The 11,135-nt window shown below is 42.8% G+C and overlaps 1 protein-coding gene across 3 annotated transcripts in view; it reads right to left on the bottom strand.

Moving 5' to 3' along the window:
• Positions 1–2,004: 2,004 nt before the first annotated feature.
• Positions 2,005–11,135, bottom strand: part of LOC105469986 (ribonuclease inhibitor) — an 85,815-nt gene continuing 76,684 nt past the window's right edge. For all 3 annotated transcript variants that reach the window (XM_071091033.1, XM_071091034.1, XM_011721648.2), the window contains 2 exons: positions 6,992–7,104; positions 2,005–6,542 (listed from right to left, as the gene is read on the bottom strand). In XM_071091033.1, coding sequence (XP_070947134.1) covers positions 6,531–6,542; positions 6,992–7,104 — 125 coding nt within the window. In that variant the 3' untranslated portion in view covers positions 2,005–6,530. The remainder of the gene's footprint in view (positions 6,543–6,991; positions 7,105–11,135) is intronic.

The raw sequence follows: 11,135 nt of genomic DNA, 5'->3' as shown, positions 1-11,135 counted from the left end.
TTCACCTTCATGAGAGCTTGTCTGCCATCATGAGCACCCAAAGGGCAGGAACTATAGGCGGCCTTGAATGCAGCAAAACAAATATCTGTCCTCCTCATGGCCTGCTCAGTTCCCACTCCACCACTGTGCGTTGTTCCTCTCACCAGTCCTTGGTGTGTGGGGACACAACCCACACTTATTTTTCAGCCCCCGCTTCCTCAGCTGCACAGTCTCCATTCCTTCTGCTCAGTACATTGAAGATGTAGTTTCTTTAATTTTGAGGACTTCTCTTAAGCAAAATATTTAAGGACTAACTGATAAATATTTAGGAAAAGTTTGTCTCAGTACAAGTGGACATTTTTGTTATTTCTTTGGTCCTCACTCCAACCATCATTTCCCCCTTCTGTGCCATTCATCTTTAACAAAATAAGTTTTCCTGTTGTCAGGGAAGTAAAACTTTCCCTCTACCCTCTTAGGTTCAGTATTTGGGGGGATTGCAAATTAAACCAACAAAACACAGATTAGCAGGAGAAAAGATAGATTTTTATTCACCAAAGTAGTCAGAGTTCACAGAAAGTTATGACTCAAGGGGCAATTAGAATTTGGGGCTTATACACTGTCTAAATAAAGGAAAGGGAGAAGGAGAAAGGGCACTTCTGGAAAATAACTTTCAGAAAAGATAAACAGGCCTTTGGGAGAATAGATAGGAGATATGATAGTTTTGTGACAAAGTCTATTAGCTGATTTATTATCCCAGTACCAACTTCTTGTTTCTAATGATAGGGTCAACCTTCCCTGGTTTTAAAATTCCTGGGAAGGAATTTAAGACAGTTGAATTCTTTTGAGAGGCATTGCTTTTAGACAGGTAAGTTCAGGGAAAAAATTAAAATAAAATAAAACAACTCTTCCTGCATCTGTCGATTCTCAAATGCCTTTCACTCAAAATAATCCTTATGCTATAGAGGCATATTCTGGACTTCTTTCCTGCATTAGGGAAAGAAATAAAAACAAAAACAAACCTGATGACATTTGCTTGTTGAGCTGGAGTAGTTTCCCCAAAGGGACCAATGTTTGGAACTATAATGACAAAGCAAGAAAATTGTTCCTAGAGGCTAGAGATCAAAGCTAGCCTGAAATGTATATGCTACCTCCTCCTGGGAATGTCCTTCTAAGCAAGTCTGCTCTCCATCACACTTGTCAGACAAGAGTTATGGCTCATCTTTTTTCTTGGAAATAATTGTGTTCATGTCCATAGGTCCCTGAGCATTTGCTGGTCTTTTTTGGTCAGATGGAACCCTCCAGTTCATTTGCCTCTCTTGGTCTTAGATGACAGTGCTGTGGCCATAAATTATTAATCCTGCTGCCCCACTCCCCCAACACACACACACACGTGCACACACATCCCATACTGAAAGCGTACATTTGACCAAAGCAATCAGCCTTTGTTGGAGAATTCCTTAAATACTCCCAACATTATATTTCATTCATTGTAAGACATCAATCATCAACTGTGTGACGTAAATCAATTTCAGATGTGAAAAAAGAAGTGACGTAGAATATTTCAGAATAGATGAAAAATGAAAGAGAGAAACCCATGCCTAAATTTCATGATGCCTTCTTTAGAAACCTGGTGACTTTGCTGAGAAAGTAGAGTTTTGGGGATCGATTTTAATCCATTTGTCTAAAATTGCTCCACATTGAATCTTCTGAAGCTGCAGGTGTGGATGAGTATAGCACTGTGTGTATGCTTTTACCTCTTTTTTGAAATCTGCTGAGTTTTTCTATTAGATATTGGTGACATCTGCTTGAATGACTCATTGTTGCTTCATACTCGACAGGTGAAAGGGAGTTCATTTCCTTTCTTGCAAAATTTAGCTTTCTTTCAACAGTTTGCTTTCTTTGCCTGAGATGTAATTCTCTCCTAGGTATAACTGTCCTGGTCTGAAACCACAGTCACTGTTGACTCTTTCCCCTTCCTCACCCTTCATACGTAATTATCTGTTCATTCTTTCTTTAGAATCAACCAGACTTTTCTAGAATCAACCAGACTTTCCATTCCCATTGTGGAATCTTAACCTCATCACCTTGTTTCTGGATTACGGTGTCCTGACTTCTTCCCTGCCTTTCCTCCCCAGTCTAAATCCCACTCAATCTAACATGCCTGATTAATTTTCCTTCCTCTGACATTCTCCTGCTCAAAATGTTCCAAAGCTCCACATTATCATCAGAACGAAATCTAAATGTCCTGATTGTTCATTTAAGCCCTGCCACAATATGGCCCCGACCTACCTGTCAAGGCCATCCCCGGCACCCCTCTGCAGGATCCTCGTGAGATTGGTCTGCACAGACATCCAAGCGTACCATGGACTGGCTTTTCCTCAAAATCGGACAGAACTTCCCCTGCCTTCTTCAGCTGGATTGCCCTCTGTGCTTAGAAAAAATGTACTCATCTTTGTGTTCTCGCTGGCCACTCTTTGCCACCACATATTCATGTCCTCCCAGGAAATCACAGGATTTACTGCGCTGCTTCTGCACTTTTGGCACCAGGTCACACAGCAAGCAAAGAGTGCTGTCACTGATGTTTAACAAGCTCATCATAATTTATTGAACAATTTTAAGTTTTTAAAAATTGACAGCTCACAAATGATAAAAACAGTAAAACAGGAATACAATAAAAACCCAAGTACTATTAATAGACTCTCCAGAAATTCCTGTATATGTACAAGCAGACACACAATGCATCAATTTTAAAAAAAATTTTTTTTTTTTTTTTTTTTTTTTTTTTGAGACAGAGTCTCGCTGTGTCTCCCAGGCTGGAGTGCAGTGGCGTGATCTCGGCTCACTGCAAGCTCCGCCTCCCGGGTTCACGCCATTCTCCCGCCTCAGCCTCCCAAGTAGCTGAGACTACAGGCGCCCGCCACCACGCCCGGCTAGTTTTTTGTATTTTTAGTAGAGACGGGGTTTCACCATGTTAGCCAGGATAGTCTCGATCTCCTGACCTCGTGATCCACCCGCCTCGGCCTCCCAAAGTGCTGGGATTACAGGCTTGAGCCACCGCGCCCGGCCTTTAAAAAAATTTTAAATTGTGGTAAAATATGCAAAATATTTACCATCTTAACCATTTTTAAGTGTACAGTTCAGCAGTGTTTAGTATGTTCACAGTGTTGTGCAAACAATCTCCAAAACTTTTTCATCTTGCAAAACTGAAGTTCTGTACCTATTAAACAATAACTCCCTCCTCATACATCCTCTCAACCACCATTCTACTTTCCGTCTCTGATTTTGACTACTGTAAGTATCTAAGTGGAGGCATGCAGTATTTGTATTTTTGTGACTGACTTATTCACTTAGCATAATATCCTTAAAGGTTTATCCATGTTGTAGCATGTGTCAGAATTTCCTTCGTTTTTAAGGCCGAGCAATATCCCATTTTATGTATATATCACATTTAATTTATCCAGTCATCTCTCCATGGACATTTGGGCTACTTCCACCTTTGATTTATTGTAAATGATGCTGTTTTGAACATGGTGTTCAAATATCTCTTAATGACGCTACATTCAGTTCTTTTAGATACATACAAACATGTGAAATTGCTGGATTATACTACGTCAATTCATTTTTGTATGAATTTTTCACATATTCTATACCTGTTTTTAAAAATGGTGTTACTTGAATGCCTTTCCATATAAGCACTTACGTATCCACATTATTCTTTCAATGATTGCATAGTATTCTACCACATACATTTACTGTGATTTATTCTCCCGAAACTCTTTGAGAAAAATTTAGTTATTTCCCATGTAAAATAAAGAGTGCTGCAGTGAACATCCTCATATGTATTTCCTTGCACACATGTGACAGTAAACAAATTTCTAAAAGCAGAATGGCCGGGTCGAAAGCTATGTATTTTTCATTTTAATAAACACTGCCAAAAGACCCACTAAAGGGGTATACTGATTTTACACTCCCACCCAGTGGATATGTGTGGCAAATTTCAAAAAAGGTCTTTTTAAATTTTCTTTTCTTTTTCTTTTCTTTTCTTTCTTTCTTTTTTTTTTTTTTTTTTGATGGAGTCTTGCTCTTTCACCATGCTGGAGTGCGGTGGCGCGATCTCGGCTCACTGCAACCTCCAACTCCCTGGTTCAAGCCATTCTCCTGCCTCAGCCTCCCGAGTAGCTGAGATTACAGGCATGCGCCACCATGACCAGCTAGTTTTTGTATTTTTAGTAGAGACAGGGTTTCACCATGTTGGCCAGGATGGTCTCGATCTCCTGACCTCGTGATGCACCCATCTGAGCCTCCCAAAGTGCTGGGATTACAGGCGTGAGCCACCGCGCCCGCCCAGCCTATTTGCATTTCTTTTAAGCAGGAACAGTTCTCAGGAGCTCTCACATATTGGATACATCAGTTCTGATAAATTTGTTACATTGATCTTGTTACTCCATGGTCCTATGGCCTTTCTTATCCTGCCTAATGACGCATATTTTTCCAACTCATATACTTTATTGTTGACTTTTAATGCAAGAAAATCTTGGTTTTTTTTTTTGGGGGGGAGATGGAGTTTTGCTCTTGTTGCCCAGGCTGGAGTGCAATGGTGCAATCTCAGTTCACTGCAACTTCCGCCTCCTGGGTTCAAGCGATTCTCCTGCCTAAGCCTCCCTAGTAGCTGGTATTACAGGCATGTGCCACCACACCTGGCTAATTTTTGTATTATTAGTAGAGATGAGGTTTCTCCACATTGGCCAGGCTGGTGTCAAACTCCTGACCTCACGTGATCCACCTGCCTCAGCCTCCCAAAGTGCTGGGATTACAGGTGTGGGCCACCACGCCTGGCCGAAGATCTTGTCTTCTTAACTAGATCCTAAGACCCTGGAGAGTGGAGCTAATTTACTATGCCATTCTTACCCCACAGTTAGTTTGATTCCACAAACTTGCTAGCACTTGTTAAATGTTTTTTTGTTTTTTATTTTTACTTCAAAGCGAAGAGGTCTTAAGTCTTCTTTTTTTAATTTCTTTCCTATGTTTCTTGTGTGGTTGTCATAGGTGAAATAACTGGAACCACTCAATTCTATAACATCCACAATGATAGCAGCAATAATAAGAGCCACTCATATTTATTTTTGAGTATATAATATGAACAAGGCATTGTTCTAAAATGCCTGACGTGTGTGGTCTTATTCAATGCTCATCAATTGAGATAGGCACTACTGTTTTTTTTTTCCTTTTTTTTTTTGAGGTAGGGTCTCACTTCCTCACCCAGGCTGGAGTACAGTGGTGCAATCATAGCTCACTGAAGCGCTGTCCTCCTGGGCTTAAGCAATCCCCCTGCCTCAGCCTTTCAAATAGCGAGGCCTACGGGCACATGCCACCACAGCTGGTTAATTTTTCAATTTTTTGTAGAGATAGGGGGTCTCACTATGTTGCCCAGGTTGGTCTTGAAGTCCTGGCCTCAAGCGATCCTTTTGTCTCAGCCTCCCAAATTGCTGGGATTACAGGCATGAGCCACTGCACCCAGCCCTGCTCCTCTTAACTGTATCTTACATATAGTAAGTTCCTCAGTTACAAGAGGAAACTGAGGAGCATGAGGTGAACTGACTTGCCCAGGCTCAGTACCTGGAAAGTGGCAATTCCTCTACAGAGACTTCTGGTTCATCTAACTGCCCAGGCCATGCTCTTCATCCTGCACCGTATTGTTGTGGCATATAAAACCCAACTCACCCACTGTCATCCGTACATCAATCAACCACACCTCTTCCATCTCTCACAGGGCTGTGTTGCATCTTCATGGTGGGGCAGAGGGATTTGAAGTTTCCTCATTTGGCCGGGTGCGGTGGCTCACGCCTGTAATCCTAGCACTTTGGGAGGCCAAGGCAGGTGGATCACCTGAGATCAGGAGTTTGACACCAGCCTGGCCAACATGGTGAAACTCTGTCTCTACTAATAATACAAAAAATCAGCTAGGCGTGGTGGTGCACGCCTATAATCCCAGCTACTCAGGAGGCTGAGACAAGAGAATCGCTTGAATGCAGGAGGCAGAGTTTGCAATGAGCTGAGATTGCACCATTGCACTCCAGCCTGGGCAACAGAGCAAGACCCCATCTTAAAAAAAGTTTCCTCATTTAGGGAAGACCTCATTTTTAGGGATGGTGTCTTTTAGGAAGTGGTTATTATTTCCAAGCATTCTTATTGTTCTCAACTATAGGTATATTTATGAAAGAGGATTCTTTCTTTCTTAGATAAAATTATGACTTACTTCAACTTATAAATTTCATATACAGGAGAGATGAAGCCTCAGAGAACTGCATCTCTTTCTACTAAGGCTTACTTGTGAAACCCACATTTTAGAAAATGACAAGTGTGATGGGATCATCATAAGCTAGGATTATCACATGACTTTAAACTTTCATACAATAATCATCAAATTTGAGAACTTGAAAGGGACTTGGTTACAGTGAAAAATATTACTATAGAATAAGCAATATCTATCTAGGCATGTCTGCTTGGCCGTGGAAATAGATGATATCCATATGGAAATACAGCACCCATATTCAGTTTTTAGTCTGTGAAATAATAAACAGGACATCATAAATTATAGAAAAAAGGGAATTCAACTTCTTACAGTAGAGAATAAACATACATAAAGCATTACCTCCTAAGAGGTAGCACAGCCTTCATAAAGAGTTTAGGTAAATTTAAAGGTAAATTTATCTTTTCAGATCCACAATAGGTTAGCAGCAACTAGGATTTGGGTAGCGGTGGGAATTAAAGAGGGGAGGCCCAGTCTGCCAATCTTTGAGGAAACTGTTTTTCTCTTACTACTTGTCTCTTGGTTCAATCATCATCCATCAGATTGGAATGATGGTGTAGAGGAGCATGACCTAGAACCTAAATTCTCATATAATCAAATGCAAAACCTGCAGCTGATGGTGCCATCTGCCCCAAGGGCCCAGGCTCCACACAGCACTCCCTGGTGGCTGCTCCTCACTGACACAGACGTCCAAGAACTTACCTTTTTCTTCTTTTTACGGATAGTATTAGACTTCTTGCTATTTTTCCAAATTGATCTGAAGGTATCTGAAGAGATCTGGGGAGTGACTGTAATTTTTAAGACCGGTAGTTTACCTGCATGGGGAAAGAACATAATCATAAACAGGTAGGATATCTCACAACTACCTTAGAGGGAGTGGGTCTTAGGCTTCTGAGAGAGGCGCTCTCCCACATTCTTATTAGCCAAACGACTTTCCTCTGACCTCATACCTCTTCCTTATATCTTCTTGGCGTGAGTGGTCCTGACAATTAATTTACCTCTGAAGTAACTTTTTACACTTGTCCTGTCTTTCCCATTCTCACTGTCATGTCTTTTACTTGGATGATAGAGTAGCCTCCTAACTGGTTTTCCTAATCCCAAACTTCCCCAACTCCAAGCCCATCCTGGACCCTGCTTCCAGATTAATCATCTGAAAGCAACATTCTGATCTTATCATTACTAGCTCTAATACCATTCCTGGCCCTCTTTCTTTAGTAGACATCTCTTATTTCCGCCTACCCAGCTTCCATTTTAGCTTCTTTCTGGAACAGTACCTTGAGTTTGTTTTAGGGTTCCACTCCCCTGCCCTCCAGGGTATGCACATAGCCCAGGGATGTCTAGTGTATTTCATCTCCCTGGCACAGTGATTGTTTAACAGGTGTGCATGTGACTCACGGTTGTCCAGTGAAAATCCAAAGAAGAGCTCCTTCTTGATATTATTAACCGGGCAGAATGTAACCCTTTGGCTAATGCTGCTCAACTTGCCCCCATGTGGGAAAGAGCCTGCCTGAGAGTAAAGTCAACACAGCAACAGAACTCCCAGGAGACGGACGTGGGTGGCATTATGGGAACCCTTGATTCCAGCTGGACTTTTAGCTAGAACCACCCTGGACTTACAGGAGTCAACAGATTTACTTTTGTACTTAAGTCGGTTTGAATTGGTTTTCTATCATTTGAAACCCAGAGTTCTCATTGATTTTCCTATAAAATAAAGACCCAAATCCCTAATTGTTATTCAGAGAGCCTATGTCAACCCCTCCTCCATATTCTTTCCCATGGCACTCTGCCTTCTCCTCCTTCCTGCTTCTTATTTAGCCACATGGCCAGGTCCTGCTTAAAAGGTTGGAGGTGCCTAACACTACAGTTTCCGGAGGCCAGGCTTCTCCAGGAAGAGGCCAAAAGCAGAAAGGAAAACAAGAAATATAGTTGAGAGGAAAAACAAGAACTTTCAAAAATAGTAGTGAATTTCAGCTCCAGAGGGTAAATTGAGGTTGAAGTACGAAAATGGTTGTACAAGTATGAGCTCAAATCAGGCTGGGCACAGGAAAGAGCAGTGGAGGGCAAGGTGGATGAATGTGGAAAGGGACCTGGAGGTGTAAGACAATGTGGTTTAGAATGTCACAACTTGAGGCCAGGCGCGGTGTTCACACCTGTAATCCCAGCACTTTGGGAGGCCGAGGAGGGCAGATCACCTGAGGTTGGGAGTTTGAGACCAGCTTGACCAACGTGGAGAAACTCTGTCTCTACTAGAAATACAAAATTAGCCAGGCATGGTGGCTCATGCCAGTGATCCCAGCTACTTGGGAGGCTGGAGAAATGCTTGAACTCGGGAGGCAGAGGTTGCAGTGAGCCAAGATCATGCCATTGCACTCCAGCCTGGGCAACAAGAGCGAGACTCTGTCTCAAAAAAAAAAAAAAAAAAGAATGTCACAACTTGGAACGGGCCAGAAATCAGATACTAGCACTTCTTCCTTGTCCTTTCCTTCTTTTTCTTCTGGCCTGGAATGGAGATGAGAGGTTACAGGTGTGGCAGCCACCTTGCAGCCATGAGGATAAGGGCCACTTGCTGAGGCGATGGTGAGAAGGAGAGAAGGAATCTGGGACGTTGATGATGTGGGCAGTAGCTGTACCTACCCAGTCCTCTTCCACTGTGTAGGGCACTGTAGCTGATTCTGTTACCTGTAGCCAAACACTATCTCTATGTGACACAGTATTTAATCGGAAACAGGTAAATCATGGTCAAGGAGAAAAACAAAGTTCAGAGTTAGAAATATAAAGAGGACAGGTCCAAAGCAGGGGAAGGTAAAGCCTTCAGTAGGCAAACAAAGGTCAAAGTCTTGACCACTGAGGCAAGGAGGCAGTGTGGGATGCATGACGCAGGCTGTGAGGTGTTTCATATGCTACAGACCATTTGAAATGGGGCCAGCAGTGTGGAATGGAGGCCAGATGAGGCCTCACAGGATTCATGTGTCACCTAAGCTCACAAAAGACTGTTATGTTTCCTGGATGCCACACTTACGGTCATTCTTTCTACTTATTTTCCACTTATAAAATTCTGCTCATTTTTCAGTGAAGCATATCCCAAGTGTATGATACGGGAAAAGTTCCTGTTCTTTTGTGGAGACTAAGATGATTTAAGCTAGCATTAGGTATTGGCCTGGAGTTATACAACAACACATTACCTGGTGAGAAAGCTAGGCACTTTTCAATTCTCACTTTAAAAATATTTTTGGCTGGGTGCAGTGGCTAGTGGCTCATGCCTGCAACCCTAGCACTTTGGGTTTCAGGAGTTCAAGACCAGCCTTGGAAACACAGCAAGACCTAATCTCTACAAAAAATTTAACATTAGCCAGTCATGGTGGCACATGCCTGTACTCCTAAGTACTTGGGAGGCTGAGGTAGGAGGATCACTTGAGCCCAGAAGTTCAAGGATACAGTGAGCTGAGATCATGCCAATGCACTACAGCCTGGGCAACAGACCAATTTTCTTTCTTTCTTTCTCTTTCTTTCTTTCTGCTTCCTTCCCTTCCCCTCCCTTCCCCTCCCTTCCCTTCCCTTGGCTACAGACCAATTTTCTTTCTTTCTCTTTCTTTCTACTTCCTTTCCTTCCTTCCTTCCTTTCTTTCTTTCCTTCCTTCCTTCTTCTTCTTCCTCTTCCTCCCCCTCCTTCCTCCTCCTCCTCCTTCTTCTTTCTTCTTCTTTCCTTCCTTCCTTTCTTTCATTCTTTCTCTTTCGTTCTCTTTCTTTCTTTCTTTCTTTCTTTCTTTCTTTCTTTCTTTCTTTCTTTCTTTCTTTCTTTCTTTCTTTCTTTCTTTCTTTCCTTCCTTCCCCTTCCTTCCTTCCTTCCTTCCTTCCTTCCTTCCTTCCTTCCTTCCTTCCCCTTCCTTCCTTCCTTCCTTCCCTCCTTCCTTCTCCTTCCTTCCTTCCTTCTTTTTTTCTGTTTTTTTTTGAGACGGAGTCTTGCTCTGCTGCCCAGGCTGGAGTGCAGTGGCAGGATCTGGGCTCACTGCAAGCTCCGCCTCCTGGGTTCATGCCATTCTCCTGCCTCAGCCTCCTGCGTAGCTGGGACTACAGGTGCCCACAGCCACGCCCGACTATTTTTTTTTTTTGTACTTTTAGTAGAGACAGGGTTTCACCGTGTTAGCCAAGATGGTCTTGATCTCCTCACCTCGTGATCCATCCGCCACAGTCTCCCAAAGTGCTGGGATTACAGGCGTGAGCCACCGCACCTGGCCGGTCTTCCTTCCTTCCTTCCTTCCTTCCTTCCTTCCTTCCTTCCTTCCTTCCTTCCTTCCTTCCTTCCCTCCCTCCCTCCCTCCCTCCCTCCCTCCCTCCCTCCCTCCCTTCTTTCTTTCTTTCTTTCTTTCTTTCTTTCTTTCTTTCTTTCTTTCTTTCTTTCTTTCTTTCTTTATTTCTTTATTTCTTTCTTTCTTTCCTTCCTTCTTTCTCTCTTTCCTTTCTTCCTTCCTTCTTTTCTTTTCTTCTTCTTCCTCTTCCTCCTCCTTCTTCCTCCTCCTCCTTCCTCCTCCTCCTTCTTCTTCCTTCTTCTTCTTCTTTCTTCCTCTTCCTCTTTTGTTCCTCTTCTTCTTCTTCTTCTTTTGTAGAGATAGATGGGGTCTCCCTAGGTTGCCCAGGCTGGTCTCGAACTCCTGGGCTCAAGTTATCCTCCCACCTTGGCCTCCCAAAGTGCTGGGATTACAGGCGTGGGCCACTGCACCTGGCCCCAAGTCCTCTTCTGCAGAGGCAGCCACTTTCAACTTATTCAGCAGTTTTTCATGATATTTACTGCCTGATTTTAAGCAAAGTGCTTATTATATTATTTCTTGATATTTCCATTTAAAATATG

This window comes from Macaca nemestrina, chromosome 2 (genome assembly GCF_043159975.1).
Source record: "Macaca nemestrina isolate mMacNem1 chromosome 2, mMacNem.hap1, whole genome shotgun sequence".
In the NCBI taxonomy this organism is placed as follows: Eukaryota; Metazoa; Chordata; class Mammalia; order Primates; family Cercopithecidae; genus Macaca; species Macaca nemestrina.
This window is presented reverse-complemented; position numbering and strand designations above follow the sequence as displayed.